This window comes from Erythrolamprus reginae, chromosome 1 (assembly GCF_031021105.1).
Source record: "Erythrolamprus reginae isolate rEryReg1 chromosome 1, rEryReg1.hap1, whole genome shotgun sequence".
NCBI lineage: Eukaryota > Metazoa > Chordata > Lepidosauria > Squamata > Dipsadidae > Erythrolamprus > Erythrolamprus reginae.
In genome coordinates this window covers 108,560,629-108,582,587 of record NC_091950.1, presented here as the reverse complement: position 1 = coordinate 108,582,587, position 21,959 = coordinate 108,560,629, and the positions used below count along the sequence as shown (strand labels likewise).

The 21,959-nt window shown below is 38.6% G+C and overlaps 1 protein-coding gene across 5 annotated transcripts in view; it reads right to left on the bottom strand.

Moving 5' to 3' along the window:
- NAV2 (neuron navigator 2) overlaps positions 1–21,959 on the bottom strand; it is a 395,483-nt gene that overhangs the window by 166,727 nt on the left and 206,797 nt on the right. For all 5 annotated transcript variants that reach the window (XM_070761666.1, XM_070761675.1, XM_070761699.1 and 2 more), the window contains 2 exons: positions 21,414–21,522; positions 19,662–20,051 (listed from right to left, as the gene is read on the bottom strand). In XM_070761666.1, coding sequence (XP_070617767.1) covers positions 19,662–20,051; positions 21,414–21,522 — 499 coding nt within the window. The remainder of the gene's footprint in view (positions 1–19,661; positions 20,052–21,413; positions 21,523–21,959) is intronic.

The window sequence follows — 21,959 nt, the reverse complement described above, 5'->3', positions numbered from 1 at the left end:
GGTGGGAACAGAGATTTTGCATATCCTTCCCCCAGGAGTGGAGCGGGAATGGAGATTTCGCAATATCCTTCCTCTGTCCTGCCCATCAAGCCACACCCACAGAACCATTGGGAAAAATTTTAAATTTCACCCCTGGGTGGAATTTTAAAAGGATAGCGAAACTAACAGTAATAACTTCTGGTAACTTGCTACTTTTGGACCAGCCAATATGATTATAGGTTGGACACTCAGATGCCTATCTCACAATATCACATGACCCCCATTTGTGATCTTCTCTGCCAACTTTCCATAAGCAAAATTAAGTGTGGAAGATTGCAAGTTGTTTCAGTAAGTCACTCTTACTTTTTTCCCCCTGTCCATAGAAACACTACTGCCTGTGCCTAGCCTGCAACCCACAATTCCCAGGTCTTCCCCGATCCTCACGTAACCAACCCTCCTGAAGTTTACCCAGACCTGCACACAACACCTCATGTTCCTTACCTGGGAGTCCCGCCTCTTCCTACCTGGGATTAAAACAGCAACTGGGGCTACCTGGGATTGTTATCATTAAACAATGAGTTCACCTGAGGTAATATTTTACCACTTAATGATGGCAAACCTGGGCAGCCCCGGTTGCTGTCATAATCCAAGGATAGCTGTATTTTAGGTCAGTGCTTCTCAAATAATGGGTTGGGCCTCACTGGAGGGCGTGGAGCAATGCCGGGGGAGGGGCATGACTCCAGGGAATGTGCTTTTTTTTGCTGCAGAGACTAGGGTTTTTTTTTGCACCAAATAACAGCACACAGTATAGAGCAGGATATATGAAGTGCAGATAACAAACCTTTAAGAGACACCATGGAAAAATGTTTAATAGTGATGAAAAGAAAGGAGGAGAGAGACGGAGATAATGAGACAAGCGTAAGTCTCCCAAAAGCTAAGATGAGGAAATATGATGAAGTGTATGTAGCGCTTGGCTTCACTGTGACTACAGTGGGACACAAGGAAAGACCGGTATGTTTACTGTGTCTAAAAATGTTGGCAGTGGACAGCATGAAGTCAAATACAAATACCTGTAAATTAAGGTGTCACTTAAACATATTACACTCCAAGCCGCTTGAGGTTTTCCAGCGAAAACTGCTGAATATTGCAAACAATTGAGAAGCACTGCTTTAGATGATGGGACATGGAACAAAATATTTTAAACTGTTTAACCATATGCTCCTTAAGAGGAAATAGTTATTATTCTATTTTAGCTTGCTTATTTCATCCTCTCCCCCCACCCCACAGAAATTTTCAAACCAATGTTTACAATGTTGCCTCTCTAAAAATGTGTCTTCTCCAAGGTATCAATATTTTGTTTTGGTTTTCCCTGTTCATTCATTCATCTTCTCCTTTCCCTCTCTTTATTCATCCCATTCTTTTATTTTTTATCTCCTTCTATAAGACTCTATAGCATTTTCTCCAACTAACAAATGTTACTAACAGGTGTAAGCTTTTGTCAGCTGCAGCCACCACAACCTAACATAGTTCTTCTCTTCCTGCAATGTACTGTACTGCTTTTTCTTCTTCTTTCTTCCTTTCCATGCCATTCCACTGTCTTCCTTCTTTTAGTGAATTCAGCACCAACAGAACATAAGCATTTTTGTCCTGACAGCTAATCACTCAGCATAAGACAACTAGCAGCTGTATCTTGCGGTGTGAATGAAATGCTCTGTAAAAAGATCCTCCTTGCTGGTATTATTAGTCTTAGCAATTCCTACCAAGAAATGATAAGATGCCACAGATAATAAGTTTCAACTACTTATTGAAACAATTGGGCAACCATGAAGAAAGAAGGTACAATACGAAAAATAAATTTATCATATTAAAAAAAACCCTCATAGTTCTGAAGCATAGTTCTAAAACAGACTAATAATAATAATAATAATAATAATAATAATAATAATAATAATAATAATTTATTGGATTTGTATGCCGCCCCTCTCCGTAGACTCGGGGCAGCTAACAACAATGATAAAAACAACATGTGACAATCCAATAATAAAACAACTAAAAACCCTTATTATAAAACCAAACATACACACAGACATACCATGCATAACTTGTAATGGCCTAGGGGAAAGGAATATCTCAACTCCCCCATGCCTGGCGGTTTAAATGAGTCTTGAGTAGTTTACGAAAGACAGGGAGGGTGGGGGCAATTCTAATCTCCGGGGAAGTTGGTTCCAGAGGGCTGGGGCTGCCACAGAGAAGGCTCTTCCCCTGGGGCCCGCCAAACGACATTGTTTAGTCGACGGGACCCGGAGAAGGCCAACTCTGTGGGACCTTATCGGTCGCTGGGATTCGTGCGGTAGCAGGCGGTTCTGGAGATAGTCTGGTCCAAAGCCATGTAGGGCTTTAAAGGTCATGACCAACACTTTGAATTGTGACCGGAAACTGATTGGCAGCCAATGCTGCAGTGGTAGTAAGAAAAGGTGCATCCTACTTTCGGGGGAGAAGGACACCGTTCCACAAAAACATTTCTGATGGAACAGAGATCTGACAAATTCTAATACCACTTCAAGTTGCAACGAGTGCTGAAGGGCAGCAGTTGTACATTTAGTGCTATAAATTCCATAAAATCCTCAATCACTGACTATCACACATCATTCGCTAAACCAATATATTAATTGTCAGTAGAGGTGGTTTCATATTTCCTACATTCCACTGAATGTTTCTTTCTTTTTTACTCTTCCAGGCATGTGGTTATAATATGCCTACAACAAACATAAACCATTCAAGGGTAAAACAGAGTGCAAGGCTGTCAGTTTATCTTTAGCAGTAAATCAATTGGGAGCAATTAATGTGATACTGGTAGCACCTTACTTAATTTTTTGCTTACGTTGAGACTTTGCTGTACCCACCCAGAATGCATCTGAATTGGAACAAGCTACAAACATTATAATATAAATAAATAAAATGTAATTGCAGGAGAAAAATAATACTTCAATAGTCTATGAACTAACTTAAGAAACCGTCACATAAATAAAATAATGATTTACTGTATAGATAATCCTCAAAAGGAACAGGAAATGTAGCCTGACACACTGAGGAATTTTAATTAAAATCCTAGAAACTAAGCTGGTTAATACTTGTTGAATTCTCGGAAATGTATACATTTACAGCTATTCAAGATGATTAAAATTTGAAATGGCTGAAAGCAACAGATATAGCTATCATTTCTTAAATATTTTTTTAAAAGCTCTAAGAAGGGGAAAAACCCCCAAAAGCCACACTCCTAACTTCAGATCTATTTTATTAGCAAAGGCCAACTAATGCTGAATTCTCTTGCTAACAAAACTTTGTCCCATTCTGCCAATTGCTAGTGCCTCAAACATTTTGTCCTTCCAGGCCTTCTTTGTGAGCAACACTATTTCTCATTATCACTATTCAGTGAAAAAGAGAACTTGAACAGAGTTCTTTTGAAAAGGGAAAAAACAGAAATTAGACTGAATCAGGCCATGTCTTTAGAGATTAAATGCCTTATGTATATGTGTGCATGATCCTATAGTGGTCTGTTAGGTGAAAAATTACTTTCCCCCCAGTTTTTACAGATTTGATGGCTCTTTGATTATCCCTGCATTTTTCTTGGCAAGAACTCAATAGTAGTTTGCCATTGCCACCTTCCTAAGCTAAATAAGAGTGACTGGTCCAAAGTCACCCAATTGGCTCAGTACATAAGGCCCATTTGTAACCTGGTGTCTTAATTAGTACAGAATTTTTCTAAGTTATTAGTCACCCTTTTTAAGCTTTTATATGTATTTGATACATAAAGATGATCATTCCCAGAAGACTGAATGTCTAGAATAGAATAGAATTGAATAGAATAGAATAGAATAGAACAGAATAGAATTCTTTATTGGACAAATGTGATTGGACACACAAGGAATTTGTCGTTGGTTATTAGCAATTGTTAACATTGCTTTGCATTGTTCTCCAAGTTGTTTTTAATAACACTTGATGCCAAAGCCTTTGAACATCTCTGATGGCTGACATGCTTTTCTTGAAAAAGGTGATATGTAGTTTAAGTCATTGTAACTAAATTTCTTTTAATAGAAATTCAAAAACAGAGTACAGTAGTTGAAATTTGGATTAAGCAAATTAACTCCACTACCTAATTTCTGTTTACATCTTGAAACTTCTAAGGTCAATGTAGCAATCCAATGCTTACTATTAGCTTGAAAGACTTTACTTTCTGTTCATACAATATATTCAAGCAAAAGCCATTGGAAAGTCGTGTACCTAGCAAGGAGGAGAAAATATGAAAATATTAGCCATGATGACTAATAGTAGATGGCTTTTAGTATTAGAAGCAACATTCCTCTGAAATTATACATTGGGGGTTGCAGTCCTTCAAACATCATGCTTATGGACTAATTATTAAGGAAACAAAATGCAGTTTATGGTCTCATCTAGTAAAATTCTGAGGTTCTCAATGTGGGAGTTAGCACTGTTTGGTAGCACTATCTATGCACTTCCTCAAAGCAATAGTAATTGCTGTGTCCACCTTAACTGTCTAACCACAAACTATTCAGTCAGAATAGTATTATATTGTGTTGGGTTTGACTCCAAGTGACCATATGTACATAAATGTTTGCCATCTAGTTCTGTTTCTTAATATAATGGTACCTCTACTTACGAACTTAATTCATTCCGTGACAGGTTCTTAAGTAGAAAAGTTTGTAAGAAGAACCAATTTTTCCCATAGGAATCAATGTAAAAGCAAATAATGTGTGCGACTGGGGAAACCACAGGGAGGGCAGAGGCCCTGTTTCCTCCCAGGAAATTCCTAGAGAGGCCCCATGGAGGCTTCTCCCCGCCTTTTCCGGCCCTGTTTCCTCCCAGGAGATTCCTAGAGAGGCCCCACGGAGGCTTCTCCCTGCCTTTTCTGGTTACAGTTTCAGAGGCTCAGGTTTGTAAGTGGAAAATGGTTCCTGAGAAGAGGCAAAAAAATCTTGAACACCCTGTTCTTATCTAGAAAAGTTCGTAAGTAGAGGCGTTTGTAGGTAGAGGTAGTGAACAGTGCAGTCAGGTGGTAGGGAAAGCAAGTAGGATGCTTGGCTGCATAGCTAGATGTATAACAAGCAGGAAGAGAGAGATTATGATCCCGCTATATAGAATGCTGGTGAGACCACATTTGGAATACTGTGTTCAGTTCTGGAGACCTCACCTACAAAAAAATATTGACAAAATTTAACGGGTCCAAAGATGGGTTACAAGAATGGTGGAAGGTCTTAAGCATAAAACGTATCAGGAAAGACTTAATGAACTCAATCTGTATAGTCTGGAGGACAGAAGGAAAAGGGGGGACATGATCGAAACATTTAAATATGTTAAAGGGTTAAATAAGGTCCAGGAGGGAAGTGTTTTTAATAGGAAAGTGAACACAAGAACAAGGGGACACAATCTGAAGTTAGTTGGGGGAAAGATCAAAAGCAACATTAGAAAATATTATTTTACTGAAAGAGTAGTAGATCCTTGGAGCAAACTTCCAGCAGACGTGGTAGATAAATCCACAGTAACTGAATTTAAACATGCCTGGGATAAACATATATCCATCCTAAGATAAAATACAGAAAATAGTATAAGGGCAGACTAGATGGACCATGAGGTCTTTTTCTGCTGTCAGACTTCTATGTTTCTATGTTTCTAGAGGTACCACGGTACTGTCTTTTAACAGCTGGTTGACACTTTGAGCCAGCATATGGCATTTCTCTGGCACTGTTGCCATGCTTGGAGCACTCAACATGGAAATATCATCTATATCAGGGGTCCCCAAACGCTGGGCCATGGATTGGCATGCCAGCAACCTGGCTGCTCAAACACGTGAAGCCTTATCTGTGGGATACAGATAGCATGTGAAAGTATGATCAATGCAGATTGTGGAAAAACCTCTCTCCAAAGAACTGGTCCCTGGTGCCCAAAAGGTTGGGGGAGAGCACTGATCTATGTGAAGTAGCACTATGGTCAAACAATGGAAACTGCAGTTTAATGTTTCCAAATGTAAAATAATGCACTTGGGGAAAAGGAATCCTCAATCTGAGTATTGTATTGGCAGTTCTGTGTTAGCAAAAACTTCAGAAGACAAGGATTTAGGGGTAGTGATTTCTGACAGTCTCAAAATGGGTGAACAGTGCAGTCAGGCGGTAGGGAAATCAAGTAGGATGCTTGGCTGTATAGTTAGAGGTATAACAAGCAGGAAGAGGGAGATTATGATCCCGCTATATAAAGTGCTGGTGAGACCACATTTGGAATACTGTGTTCAGTTCTGGAGACCTCACCTACAAAAAGATATTGACAAAATTGAATGGGTCCAAAGATGGGCTACAAGAATGGTGGAAGGTCTTTAGCATAAAACGTATCAGGAAAGACTTAATGAACTCAATCTGTATAGTCTGGAGGACAGAAGGAAAAGGGGGGACATGATCGAAACATTTACATATGTTAAAGGGTTAAATAAGGTCCAGGAGGGAAGTGTTTTTAATAGGAAAGTGAACACAAGAACAAGGGGACACAATCTGAAGTTAGTTGGGGGAAAGATCAAAAACAACATGAGAAAATATTATTTTACTGAAAAAGTAGTAGATCCTTGGAACAAACTTCCAGCAGACGTGGTTGGTAAATCCACAGTCACTGAATTTAAACATGCCTGGGATAAACATATATCCATTCTAAGATAAAATACAGAAAATAGTATAAGGGCAGACTAGATGGATCATGAGGTCTTTTTCTGCCGTCAGTCTTCTATGTTTCTATAGGCAAGAACATGGCTAGTCTTATTTGATAATCATAGTAGCTTGTAAAGCACTTACACTAATGGCACAAGTCATAGAGCCATCACCAAATGGTGAGAAAACACTAGGTTAAATAGACCATGATCTAATATATAAATTCAATAGGATTAAAAAAGTCTTTGATGAGCTATTTTAGGTCATAGCTTTTAATTACTGATGTGCAAAATCTGTTGGTTTCAGAAGTGGGATGGAAAACTACTGAATGTTAGTTTGAAAAACATGTGGGGACTTTACCCCAAAATACTGTATATAGGCTGGCTCTTAAAGCATGAGCGTTTAAGAATTACCATATTAAAATAGAGTTAAAGAAATAAGGATAAAGGTCTTTAATTTTTCTAGTGAAACATTAGTTCACTGCAGATTTGCATTTTTCTGATTTTTCTTTCTACTCGATTAATGTTATTGCCAAACCATGCTTTTTATTCCAGGATTTTGTCCACTCATCAAACTTAAGTGACCACCATCTCTTGTCAACTTGATCTTTCTGGTCAAAGACTGGAATGCAAAATCTGCCCACAAGCCCTGCTTTTCAAGAGAAAACAAAGAAATGAATAACCAGTTAGCTAGGGTCAATTCAAGTTTCAGTCTGCACAAACTTGAACAGAGGAGTGAAATCAAGTCAGGGTGTAGCTCAGTCATAAGCTCTAATGTTGTATTTTGTTGTCATGTAGCCAAAATACTCAATTAACCCAAGTGACTTTAAAAAAAATATGCACGAACTCAAAATATCCTGAACATCAACTTCCCATCTAATTACAGGGTTCCATACAATCAAACTGTGAAAAAGCCAACATGTAGTTATATTAAATATGTTTAACGCCACATATATTTTTTTTGCATGTACATTTTCAAAAGCAGACAGGCTCTGTTTTGGAGTGGGAAAAGCCTGTGACAAAAGGAATGAGCAAAGGATGGGCCACTAAACACAAAGAAAACATAAAAAGTTCTAAAAGTTTCTTATATTTCTATGGAGCAGTTCCATTCAAAACCAGCTCTTGGAAAACATTCCAGAGGCATTCCACCTGTCTACTTTGCAAGCATCCTAAGTGACATAGGATTACTTTCTTTCTATGAATCAGGACAAAGAGAGAGTAAGGATGAATGTTAAGCACAGAGATTAGCAGCAATTGGGATTTGAGGTTACACTGAATAAAGCCAGACTATCTTCAAGATCGCCTCCTACTGCATAGCTCCCAGCAACCGATTAGGGCCCACAGGGTTGGTCTTCTCCAGGTCCTGTCAGCTAAACAATGCTGGCTGGCAGGCCTGCAGGGGAGGGCCTTCTCTGTGGTAGCCCTCTCTAACCAGTTTACAGAGATCCGAACTACCCCCACACTACAGGCCTTCCATAAAGCCATAAAGATCTGGCTTTTCCGGCAGGCCTGGGGTTGTTGATCAGATAGTATGCCATCAGGATCCGAACAAGTACGATATGTATGGTTTTTTACCTATTTTGCTTGGTAATTGTGGGTTTAACATTGTTTTGTGCTGTTTTTAGAGGGTTCTTTATAGTACTGTTTTAGGGTGGGTGGGTTATGTTTTATATTTAAGAGATATTTATACTGTTGTTTTTGGTTGTCAGCCATCCAGAATCCTTTGGGAGTGGGACAGAATAACAACACAACAACAATCATACCCTAATTTTATTTATGAACTTTTTATGGCTGCCCATCTCACAAGATGTAACTCTGGACAGCATACAACAATTAAGAAAAGCAATCAATATATAAAAACAATAAAAATATATAATAAATAAATAAATATACAAAACCCACACATAGAAGAGAGTAATGCCAAGAAAAGGCTTTAAAGGTTAAAACTAGCACTTAAATTGGACATAGAAGCAAACTGGTAACCAATGTTGCTTGAGGTTATCTTAGTGATCAGGAACAGTACTGGGAAATCAAGATGATAGGGATGTAATTATTATTTATTATTTTATTTATTTATTTATTAGATTTGTATGCCGCCTATCTCCGTAGACTCAGGGCGGCTCACAACAGCAATAGAACAATTCATAACAAATCTAATAATTTAAAAACATTTTTTTAAAAAACCCTTATTAATCAGACATATATACAAACATACCATACATAAATTGTATAGGCCCGGGGGAGATATCTCAATTCCCCCACGCCTGGCGGCAAAGGAGGGTTTTAAGGAGTTTACGGAAGGCAAGGAGGGTGGGGGCAATCCTAATCTCTGGGGGGAGCTGGTTCCAGAGAGTCAGAGCTGCCACAGAGAAGGCTCTTCCCCTGGGACCCACCAAACGACATTGTTTAGTCGACGGGACCCGGAGAAGGCCAACTCTGTGGGACCTAATCGGTTGCTGGGATTTGTGCAGCAGAAGGCGGTCCTGGAGATATACATACAATTATGCTTCCACATTTCCTTTAGCACAAGGATTCTCTATATGAAGCTAAGATGATCTTATTTTGGTACTTAGTCTAACAATGTTTCTAATAGAAGCTAAATGTTAAAAATCATAGCATAGTTAGTTAGCTATGATAATTAGCTTAAAAGTAAAACTGTTAAGTTATGTAATTTAAAAAGTACAGGCTAGATTTATAAAATGCAAATTTAAAATGTGGTTTGCTTTATATGGTTTGACATATAAACATAATTATTATAGACCACAAAACCAAAGATTATGATTTACAATGTGCTGTGTGAACTCATACATTATAGTTTGTTTAACACAGTGTTTTTCAACCAGTGTGCCGTGGCACACTAGTGTGCCGCGAGACATGGTCAGGTGTGCCGCGAAGCTCAGAGAGAAAGAAAGCAAGAGAGAGAGAAAGAAAGCAAGAGAGAGAGAGAAAGAGAGAAAGAAAGCAAGAGAGAGAGAGAAAGAAAGCAAGAGAGAAAACAAGAGAAAGAAAGAGAGAGAGCAAGAGAGAGAAAGAAAGCAAGAGAGAGAGAGAAAGAGAGGGAGGGAAGGAGAGAGAGAGAAAGACATAGAGGGAGGTAGGGAGGGAGAGAGGAAGGAAGAGAAAGAAAGAGGGATGGAAAGAGAGAGAGAGAAAGAGGAAGGAAGGGAGAGAAAGAGGGAGGGAGAAAGAAATAGAGTGAAGGGGAGGAAGAGAGAGAGAGAGAATTTTTTTGTCCAAACTTTTTTAGTCCCCCCCCCCCCACGCTCAATGTGCCCCAGGGTTTCGTAAATGTAAAAAATGTGCCGCGGCTCAAAAAAGGTTGAAAATCACTGGTTTAACAAACCAGAATACAATATGGAACTTAGCATAATGAATGAACTCAACCTAAATATTGAAATGACACTTCTTCTTTCAGAGAGTGCTATCAAGTGATAGAAGATAATACAATAATTTTGTCAAAAGCAAGAACAACTTCTTCATTTAATCAGTAATTTAAGCTAGCAGCTTGCAAGTATATTTAGTTTAGATGCAAATTCAAGCTTCAATCAAACTTGCAAGTAGCTAAGATGAATTTCAAAACCACATTTCCGAAATCCATGTGGTATTTATTATTGCACATTATCCATAAGTGTGGTATGTCATCTTGTGGTTTCTACTTAACATCTAATAGAAAGTAAATGAAAATATAGAAGAGCGTAGAATTTATGGCTGAAATAAAAGGTTGATTAAATTTCAGAACAACCAATGCAGTAAAGAATGACTAGAGGATAATTAGTGAGGGGGAAAATGCTAGCATTTATAATGTTACAGCTTTTCCAAAAACGTGTTCCTCTCCTCTTTTAAAAGATGCACATGGGAAAATTACAGGGAGGGGGACCCCTGAAATTTTCCAGAATCAGTGTTCTAGCTTCACACCCACTATCTTGCAGATTGTTTGAAATGTGAACATGAACAGAAGTGAAACTATTTCCACCCATCCATCTTTTGAATGGCTAGGGGCAAATAAACTTGCAATGACCTTGGTAGATCTAGAGAAAAGCCACATATTCATGGCTAAAGTACAGTTGAAATCTTAGGTATGCTAAAAAGGAAATAAGCAACCTGGTTTTACTTCCTCAAGAAGGAAACAGATTGAAGAAACAGTGCTATTGGGTTGAAAACTCAAAATGGAAATGCTGAATTTAATAAGGCATGCCTTCTGCCAAATTTTATTTGACCTAGGAGCTCTTGGTCACATTTCCCCCTAGTGGACAAATCTGATATGTGATGGATAGATTGTACATCTTGAGATGATCCAAAATATTTAAGAACGCACAAGATTATTTTTAAAATGCAGGTACAGTACTACTACTAATAACAATAAGACAGCATTATGCTACAATTGAATACCAGGTGATTATGAGATTTACCTGAATTTTTGTTAATATTTTTATCCAATTAATTATTTGTATCCTGCCTACATTATTATTACAGACAACTCAAGGCAGCAAACGTATCGCCCTCCTATTTTTCCCACAACAACCCTGTGAGGTGGGCTAAACTGATAGAAAGGTATTAGTCCAGAGTCTGACTTTTATGGCTAAGGTGGTACTTGAACTCATGGTGTCCTGCTTTCTAGCCTGGTGCCTTAACCACGAGACCAAACTTGCTCTTTTAACCACTATCCACCAAAATCACTCTTTTATAATCCCAAGTAACAATTTTATAAAATAATGATTAAATGCAGAGAGATTGACGCATACATTTTCACCCCAAGCAGGAAAAGATTATAGGAACTCTCAGTCATAGAAAAATGTACAACTGATGGTTTCCAGACAAAATTTACACACATCACTCATCAACAGGGGCACTAAATGCACAGCTTGTATCTTGTCATGTTACACAACACTCAAAGAAATCCATGCTTTATCTTGTTCCCCTAACCTTGCAGATATCTTATCTTCTAATTTCTAATCAGCTTTTAACTGATGACTAGGTTCAATGACTTTTGTCCATTGACAGAATTCATCCTCTTTCTGACTGAAGAGAGAATAATACATCACAAAATGAGTGAGAAAATGTAAGTACAGTGATACCTTGTCTTACAAACTTAATTGGTTCTGGGACGAGGTTCTTAAGGTAAAAAGTTTGTAAGACGAAACAATGCTTCCCATAGGAATCAATGGAAAAGCGATTAATGCGTGCAAGCCCAAAATTCACCCCTTTTGCCAGCCGAAGCGCCTATTTTTGCGCTGCTGGGATTCCCCTGAGGTTCCCCTCCATAGGAAACCCCACCTCCGTACTTCTGTGTTTTTGCGATGCTTCAGGGGAATCCCAGCAGGGGAATCCCAGCATCGCAAAAACAAGCGCTTCGCTGGCAACGGAAGTCCGGAGGTGGGGTTTCCCATGGAGGGGAGCCTCAATGGAATCCCAGCAGCGCAAGAACAGGTGCTTCGTTGGCACCGGGAGTCTGGAGGTGGGGCATTCCAGCGGCGGCGGTGGGTTTGTAAGGTGAAAATAGTTTGTAAGAAGAGGGGAAAAAATCTTAAACCCTGGGTTTGTATCTCAAAAAGTTTGTGTGATGAGGCGTTTGCAAGATGAGGTATCACTGTACTAGACCAGTGATGGCGACCCTTCTTTGGTTCATGCGCTGAAAGGGTGTGTGTGTGCGTGTGCTAGCATGTGAGTGTGTGTAAGCATGTGTGTGTGTGCCCACACCCATTCCCTCCCCCCATGCATGTGTGCTTCCATGTGCATGCTGGCCCTGTGCATGCACACAATTTTCCCCTAACCCCATATATGCGTACAGGCCTCAGTGACACCTGGGATGGTAGAAAAAGTGACCAAACAGGCAAACTGGAAGTTTGGAAAAACAGATTTGCCCGTTGTGCTATTTTTCACACCCTGGAGCCTTCAGGAAGCTTCCCTGGGGCCTCCAGAGTGCAAAAAACAGCATAATGGGAAAACTGGAAGTCCTTTGTTTCTGAACATCAGGTTTGCTCGTTGGGCGTTTTTTTGCACTCTGGGACTTTAGAGAAGTTTCCCTAAAGCCTCCGGAGGGTGAAACAGTCGTTCCCAAGGCTGAAAATCAACTGGCTAGTGCTGGAGCTGACACAGGGCAACGCCTCACATGCCCTTCAATATGGCTCTGTGTGCCATCTGTGGCACATGTGCCATAGATTTGCCATCACGGTACTAGACTGTCTAGAAGTTTGCACCTGCCAAACCTTGGAATTTCAAGGTTCTTCAAAACACAAAAACCTATCTAAATAGCCATACAAAGTCTATAGCAGTGATGGCAAACTTATGGCACGGGTGCCACAGGTGGCACACGGAGCCATATCTACTGGCACAGGAGCTGTTGTCCTAGGTCAGCTCCAACATGCATGTGTGTGCCAGAGAGATTTTTAGCTCACACAGAGGCTCTGGGGGATGGGGGAGGGCATTTTTATCCTCTCTTGGCTCCAGGGAAGCGGCTCAAAAAAGGTTGAAAATCAGTGCTGTAAACCACTTAGAGAGGGCTGTAAAAGCCCTATGAAGCGATATATGTCTAAATGCTAGTCCCACTATGTCTTATGAGTTTCCAGTGACCTCACACTTTGTAGCATTCCCCATCCACATACACATGCACCCACCTGCAGCAAATTCCCTGCCAGTGATCCGTGGCACCTACCCTCATTCTTTAACACCTGGAAGACACCATGGAAGACAATTTGCCAGCTTTTTCCCGTGATACATAACACAATTGATCAATCATCTTCTTATTGTTTTACTTCTGGTTGGGCTATGACCGCATATTCATGTTAATGTTTTGTTTTTAAAAATGCTTTCATTAAAGAGCCCAATTTCATATATCTTAAAACATCAAACCAGGGCCTCAAATCTATAAGGCAATATATTGACTAGAACAGAGAAGGCGGACAAGTTGCTACTAGAGAGATTGTATATTCATCCTTATCTTCAAAAGAAAAACAAGAAAGTCCAGTTACCTCCTGAAAAAGCACTTTTGGATAACTATGACCCAGATGACTGACAATCTCTACAGTTGTGATCAGCACTTGATGACTATATGGACAAACTGTAATTTTCTTGGCCGTAGTTTATTGTCTTCCTATTCAACTCTATACTCCCTGATAGCGTCCCATTAAACTGATAACTAGGCCTGATCCTCTAAGTGGGAGAACATTAGTGAGATGCTGCCACCTGCTGAGACATTATAAAAAGCAGATTCAAAAATTTACAGAAGAACTAACACCCCTATTTTGATCATTATTTAAAAAAATCAAAAGGAGAATAGCAATATCCCAAAGTAGCATTTTTATTATTAAAATCTGTGGGTAATTTTTGACACTGTGGATTATAGGGATCGAGGTGGCATTTAAAATCATAAGTAATCTGTACATAGATTCTAGGAATTTGATATTACAGTGCTCCCTCGATTTTCGCGGGTTTGAACTTCGCGAAACGGCTATACCACAGTTTTTCAAAAATATTAATTAAAAAATACTTTGCTGTTTTTTCCCCCTATACCACAGTTTTTCCCGCCCGATAACATCATACGTCATTGCCAAACTTTCGTCCACCTTTAATAAATATTTTTTTTAATAAACTTTAATAAATAAACATGGTGAGTAATAATCTAAATGGTTGCTAAGGGAATGAGAAATTCCAGTTTAGGGGCTTAAAGTGTTAAGGGAAGGCTTGTGATACTGTTCATAGCCAAAAATAGTGTATTTACTTCCGCATCTCTACTTTGCGGAAATTCGACTTTTGTGGGCGATCTTGGAACGCATCCCCCACGAAAATCGAGGGAACACTGTATTGGGATAGCGCAACCATCCTTATATTTTACAGGCAATTTAACCCATGGTTACACTTAGCTTTTCATTAAAAGCCTTGCCTCAGTGTGAAGATGAATAGCCTGGCAATTAACTATTAAGTGGAAGGGAATTGTAAAATAAAGAATGGGCCATCTCACATTCCATGTTGTTCTGCAACTATTATGTGAACTACCAAGAAAGGTGAACCTTCCTTGTACTGTACTGACAAAAGAACCTGAAGGCAAACACCTTTCTCTGCCAACACCTTGTACTTACTTAGAGTAAAGAGATCACGTTTGTTTGTATGCTTGTATCCCAATGTACATCCAGTGCCATTAATTATGATAGTGTGAATTAGTCACAGTCCTAAAGAGAAGACTGAGCTGCAGATAAATTTTTTATAATCTCTAAGTAGGCTGACTGCTTGTGTTGATCTTCAGTATCCACCATAAGACAAGTTTCTATGCTGAGTTAACTGATTTCAGAACAAGCACCTAAGCCTCTTACATTTTTCAGAGACACAAGCAAGGTCATAGATATTTTCAGATAGTGACAAGCCAGGAAAGAAAATATTTGTAACCTCAAGATACCCTACAAGGTTGCCTGCCAGAATTTGGCTTGGATGGACCTGGAAGTGAAGCCTCTACAACATTTCCCATGACCCAATACAGATGGGGGAGGTGTAACAATTTTTCTTGGCCATTGGATTTGTTGTGGCTGCAACAAATATTTTGGCACTCTCTCATATCTAATTGCCAGTAAAAATATAAGAGATTTACCACTTAGAAAATGACAGCGGAACACAAATCAGTTAAACAAAGGGCATTCAGGCTATTTTGAAAGTTAAGACATAGCAAAGGATGGCCTGACCAGTTTTAATAACAGTACTTCCCCTCACTTTTTAAATTGCTCAAGTCAGAATGGTAAATACCACATTCAAAAATCAATGTTAATTGGCCTGGAAAAAAAACTTGGGTAATTTTTGTTCTTCTCTTTAAAGGAATATAAAATGTTTCTGAAAATTCTCCTAGGCTAGGGTGTAGCTTCTTCTATGCTTTTGATTTATTGTGGTTCTTGCTTCATCTACTTTTCTCACGAGATTGCTAACAAATGATAACCACACATTTTCCCAGCTTAGAAAATGAAATTGAGGTCAGACAAGGAATATTAGTTCCCTCAATAGATGAGGTTGTTACCACTTTTTTCTTCTTTCAAATATTGTAATAGTTGTCACATCAATGATTTTTTTTGGACAAAGAGATCTATACATTGCGGTACAGATGTTCTTTAATCATGTACATCAAAGGAATACCATAAATTTGGAACCAAATGTAGACAAATTAGTTGGTGTGCATTTGGAGAAGATGTGTTTTTCTACTGAATAGATAAAACTTGTTCTGTATCTAAACAAGGTCCACCTAATTCTGCATTATGTTACCAATTATGTACTGGCTTTCTTACTTTTGATTTCTTCCCTACTTTTTTTTTTAAAAGGTGAGGATCAGGTGATTTGCTTTTCATTATTTTGAAAAGTGTAAACTTTTCATTATTTCATTTTGGTATTTTGCCTTATTATTATTTTGAAATGTGCAAACTGCTAAATGTTGATTGTGTACAAACAGGAACTATTGAAGGCTACAAAAGTTAAAAAAACAGGAGGATAGTCCTTTGTTTCCCAAATGCTGTAGGGCTGCTCACTACTAAATCTTTTTGGTAGACATACTTCAAAGAGGATTCCAGGAAAGATTGTTTCCTCTATTACTTCTCTTCAAGAATGACATGTTAGATATTTTACAAATGCATTTGCTGCAAAAAGGGGGGGGGGGGGAACCACACAGCTTACACACAATTAGATGTTTCCCAAAATATATTTAATTCAAAAGACAAGTATTACCTAAATTAATTCCACCACAGTAAGAAATGTGGTTTCCTCATTTTCTTTGGTTCTACATTATGGACATCTGGTAGGCATGAATCATAAAAGTGATGTTACAAAAACATCTGTTTGTAACTGTGTAGACACTAGTCCAGTATGATTAGGTGATTGCATTGTTTAGTGTGTTAACTCCCTTTCCCTGGAGGCAAAACAGTTTATGTCCCACATTACATTTGGAAAGCTCAGCCAAAGCTGTCTTTATAATGGGGATAGGGGAATGCTGACTTCCTTTGGGCAAGCATTAATATTAGCCCATACTCTATACAATCCAAAATCAACTTTGCAGAATTTAGTCTCTACCATTGCAGACTATGACATTTGTTATTCTCAGATTCCAACAACTTCACATTTGGGAATTCATCTGATAGTCAAAAAAGACTTGCCAGTAATAAATGACCTGCATCTTTCTAAGGTAAATTATCAACCCAGCCAGAGAAACAGAATAAATGGCAATGAGAGTTCTATTTCCTAGACCTAAGTTCCCAGCCAGCTAGATAGGTAAACTTCAACTCCCAGAAAGTTTCAAAACTGAGATAAGCCATTTAGTTTGATTCCTGCGAAATTTCTGAGAAATGTATAGGCTAATACTTAATATCTCAGTCACTTTTAAATATGGTTAGTCCTTAACTTACGACAAGTTGCTGAGTGGCTGTTTGAAGTTATAGTGGCTTCCCCTGAGATACCTATAACTTGGTTCTGAAATTCTGATACCTCTTTCACCATCGTATCAGACTGCATGTTGGGCACTCAGCAACAGATCCACATTTCTGGCTGTCCAATCATCTTATGGTCATGTGATCACATTTTATGATGATCTTAACATAAGAACATAAGAAGAGCCATGCTGAATCAGGCCAAAGCCCATCGAGTCCAGCATTCTGTGTCACACAGTGGCCCACCAATTGTACATGGGGATCTTGAGCAGAAAGAGAAGGCAAAACCCTCCCTTTCCCTTGACTCCCAACAAATGGTACTCAAGATAATCCTGCCTGCGTCAACAAACATAGAGGCGGCACATGGACATCCATTTCAATAACCACCGATACACTTGGCATCCACGAATCTGTCTAATCCTGCCTTGAAGCTATCAAAACTGACAGCTGTCACAACCTCTTCTGGAAGTGAATTCCATAAACCAATGACCGTCTGGGTGCAGAAATATTTCCCTTTATTTGTTCTCACTTTCTTATTTATGAGCTTTAGGGAGTGCCCCCTCGTCCTGGTATTGTGTGATAGAGGAAAGAATTTTTCTCTATCCACCTTTTCTATCCCATGCATGATTTTATACACTTCAATCAAGTCACCCCTTAAATGCCTTTCAAGGCTGAAGAGACCAAGGCGTTGCAACCTGGTTTCATAAGGGAGGTGCTCTATTTCCTTGATCATTCTTGTTGCCCTTTTTTTGCACCTTTTCCAGTTCCATTCTTGGAACATTCTTGAGGCGCGGTGACCAGAACTGTACACAGTACTCCAAGTGTGGTCTCACCATCGATTTGTATAGAGGAAATACAACACTTACTGACTTATTTTCGATTGCCAAAAAGTTGGCCCGTAGCAAACAATGGGTTCACTTTATGAGCATGGCATTCACTTTACAACAATTTTATGATCACGGCATTTCCTTAATAACCACCGCAAAATAGGTCATAAAATTCGGGAGCTCATGTGAGTAACCTTCTTTATGATTGTCATCACTTATGATCAGGGGCAGATTGCCCCCTACTGCCACTACTGGTGCACTGCACTGCAGCATCGGGTATCTTGCATGCATGTGTGCGTGTCCCAGCATGTTTTTGCTTCTGTGGATGTGCAGGAAGCAAAATCTTGCAAGGGGATGTGCATGCGAGAGAGATTTTGGTGATATTTTTTTGCCTCCACGCATGTGCAGAAGCAAAAAATTCACCAAAATCTCATGCACGTGCAAATTTTTTAAATAATGGGGGTTTTAGACTTTTAATGTTAGATTTGTTATTTTAGACTTTTAATATTAGATTTGTTACTGTATATTGTTTTATCACTGCTGTGAGCCGCCCCGAGTCTGCGGAGAGGGGCGGCATACAAATCTAATAAATAAATAAAAATAATAAATAAATCTCCTCTTGAGATTTTGCTTCTTGCGTATGCACAGAAGCAAAAGCATGCCGGGACACACGCATGCAAAACACTCAAAGCTGCAAGCGCAACTCAACTTTTACTACCAGTGTGGCAGCCTTTACCGTTCTGGTAGCAACCCACTGCTGCTTATGACTATAATGCGCAGGTTCCATTATGCTTGTAAGTCAAGGGCTACTTGTATACATGGGATAACTGATAAAAGTTGTGCCTTCTATTGTATCCAGAACAGCAATTCCATCCATCCTGTGGTTGGGCACAGTGCTTGGACCAAGACGGGCATCAGCTTCATTTATTAGTCCCATTCTAATGTTGGGCATTGGATGTTACTTCTATTTAGCACAATGCCTATAGTGCCTAAATAAATGTGGGGTTCTAACTGGAATTCAGTTATTAAAGAACAGATTTAGTTATAAATTCTGTTTATCAGTATGCCTTAAGAATAATTCAGCCATTGTAACTATCAGAAGCAACCTTCCCTTCCTGATTATTTTAATTTTTACATGTAACTCAAAGGTAAAATTTCCCCTTCTTCTCTACAATACCAGTTAATTGGAAGGAAACTTAGGGTTCAATTTAAGATGCAAATTTACTAAGGAAGTCGCTCACCGCTAGATGGAGCTATAAACATATATTTTCTTTTACACCCCATTCAGAGGCTGACAACTAAACAAACAAAAGTTTCAATTAGGTAATTAGGTAACAATTTCAAAGAAATGGAAAAGGCAATTTCATAGAAATGGAAAAGGCAATTTAAACTAACGTATCTATCTTCTGAAAGACCCACAACAAATGGCTGTCTAGACTCTGCTTGAAAATATGTACAGAAAGGGAGCCCATTACTTCAAGTGGTTTCACAATCATATTGCTCAATCAGATGTGCACCTTACTATCAAACAGAAGTCTACTGTATGTGAAAAACTACTTTTATTTTGTTATCATCGCCAGCTCTTTTTTGTCTGATCCTTACTTCTAAATCTGATCTCATCAATAACCGTAATGAGCTACTATATATTTAACCAATAGATTTATTGCTTCATTTTAACTAAATTTAATTTTAAACTAATTTTATCTCAAAAGCAGAGAATCAAAGTTTTTAAAGTAACAAACAGATTTTGATTGTACTCACCCACTTGTAATATCATCAGTCCTTATATTTTTCCCAAGGACCTCTCCATCACTCATATAACCTGTAGCATCCATGTTGATTCCTTCAAGATCTACTTCATCACCTCCTTTGTCTGTGATATCCATGTGGCAAACATTATTGTCCCGAGATGTTGGCTGTCTTCTCAATGGTGCTGAATACATGTAACGCCCTGATTCTGCATTGATGAATCGGCTGGCATTGGCTCTTGGAGGATAACCATTACCCACTGATGGAGCATCACCTGCCTGGAGGCGGGGACTGGACTGCCCAAGTCTCCAAGATAAGGGTGTTGGCCTACCAGTCAAACTGAGGATGCTGCGTCCACTTATTTCAGTGGTGACATTGGTATCAAAGGTGGTCTCCAAGGTGCTTTAAATAGGAAAAGATTCAAGATGTGATACATTTCAGCAAATCTTAGAAATATTTTATTTTAATATTTTAAATACTAGGTATCTGGGATGAAAGAAAAGCCAGAAAAGGATTTTTAAAAATCTTATTACTAAACTATGGGGCAGAGGATCATTAATTTGGCCATAGAAGGCAACACATTTGGTCAAGGCAACCTACAGAAGTCCACTTAATACACTTAACAGCTTAGAGGCTGTATGGTGCTACTTGATGTGACCTTTGCTTGAAGATATCAATCATGGCTATTTATTATTAATAACTGCATTATTTACCAATGCTGTGTACTACTGAAATCTCCTCTAAAACAATAAATGACTATGGAACTTTAACGAACAAATCTATCAAACTGAACTTGTTAGGGAATTTTTCCAACAGTGAATTCATTTTAGGCTAAAGCTTTTTTTCCTTCTTTTCTTTTCTTTTCCTTTCTTTTCTAGTTAGGACAGAAAGTATCTTTGGGAATATTACTTCTAAGAAAACTATTTGGCTTTGTGCTTTCAGGTTTTAGGTGGGATTTAAGGACTTTTTAGTTGTATTACATTACTGATAGCTTTTTCATATTTTGCCTTCTGTTTGTTGTATTTTTGGAATTTTGATTGTATCATTTAAAAACTAGGAGGACTTGGATGAAATATGTGTGTCTGGGTAAGTAAAACTCCACAGTTGAATCATACTACTTCTTTGATGTGGTTTCTTTCCAAGCATTTAGTTGATTGCCTAAATTGGCAATTTTATTATGTGCTATAATGCAACAATAGACAATTCTGATTTATGTTTGAAATATTACTAGTGAATCCTTTTCATTGCTTTAAAAATATGACCATGCATACCCCATTAATAGAATTATAAAGCTTTGTTTATCCAAAGGCTAGGTAGGAATTCAAGCTATGTGCCTTATCAAACAGGTCAAATGCAGTTCAGCTGCTTGTTTAAACACAATAATGTAAATCTGGTTAAAATACATTGAAAGAGGTTCAGAAGTAAACCTAGGTAACTGTTTAAAAAATAACCTTTGCACCTTTCTATTCAAACATCACCTAAAAATATTTAACTAATATTTTTCCAAGGCTCAGCCTTTATACACAGCCCTCTCTGAAATGGTTTCTTCCACTTCCTAAACTTACTCTCCCATTAATCTCAGTTATGTCCTAATATGGTACAGGTTCTAGTTTTTTGCGTAAAACAAAAATAATAAAGTGCTGTGTATAGTTGAATTAATTTTCTGTTAGCCATTCATAACAATCTTTCAGAAATAGAAAACGAGTAAAGAATGGACAGTACAGTTATATTCTTGCAAAGAAATAAAATTAATGTGTCTCTTACCTGTGAGACACCTGAGTTCCTCGTAAACTAGACATGGTCTCTTCTAAGTTTTGCCGAAGATCAGCTATATTCTTGACAGTTCGTAACCTGCGCGTTTCTGGATCTTCCGCTATGGAAAAATGCAACTTTTAGATAAGAAGTAATTAGAGTTTATCAGCAGAGTATCTACCTCGGTGGTGGGCTGCTCCCGGTTCTGAATGGTTCTTAGAACTGGTACGGTTGGCAGTGGGAGGCTCCGCCCATCCAGCCGGAGCTTTTCTACACATGTGCAGAAGCATCACACGCAAGCGAACCGGTAGTAAAGTCCACTACTGATGCACTTGTGCACTTACATACACACTTTACATTTCCGACTCAAAAAATACTTTTCTATTCTTATGTGATCTCAGATGCAGACTCTTTTTGGTTTTTTGGTTTTATTTTGTTTTTGGTAAGTGGTGTTTAATGTTGGATTGAATTAGATATGTTACAGTACAATAAATCTGATGAACATAGGCCTCTGGGGTACACTAATCTGAATTGTACTTAAAATTCAAATTTATTTGA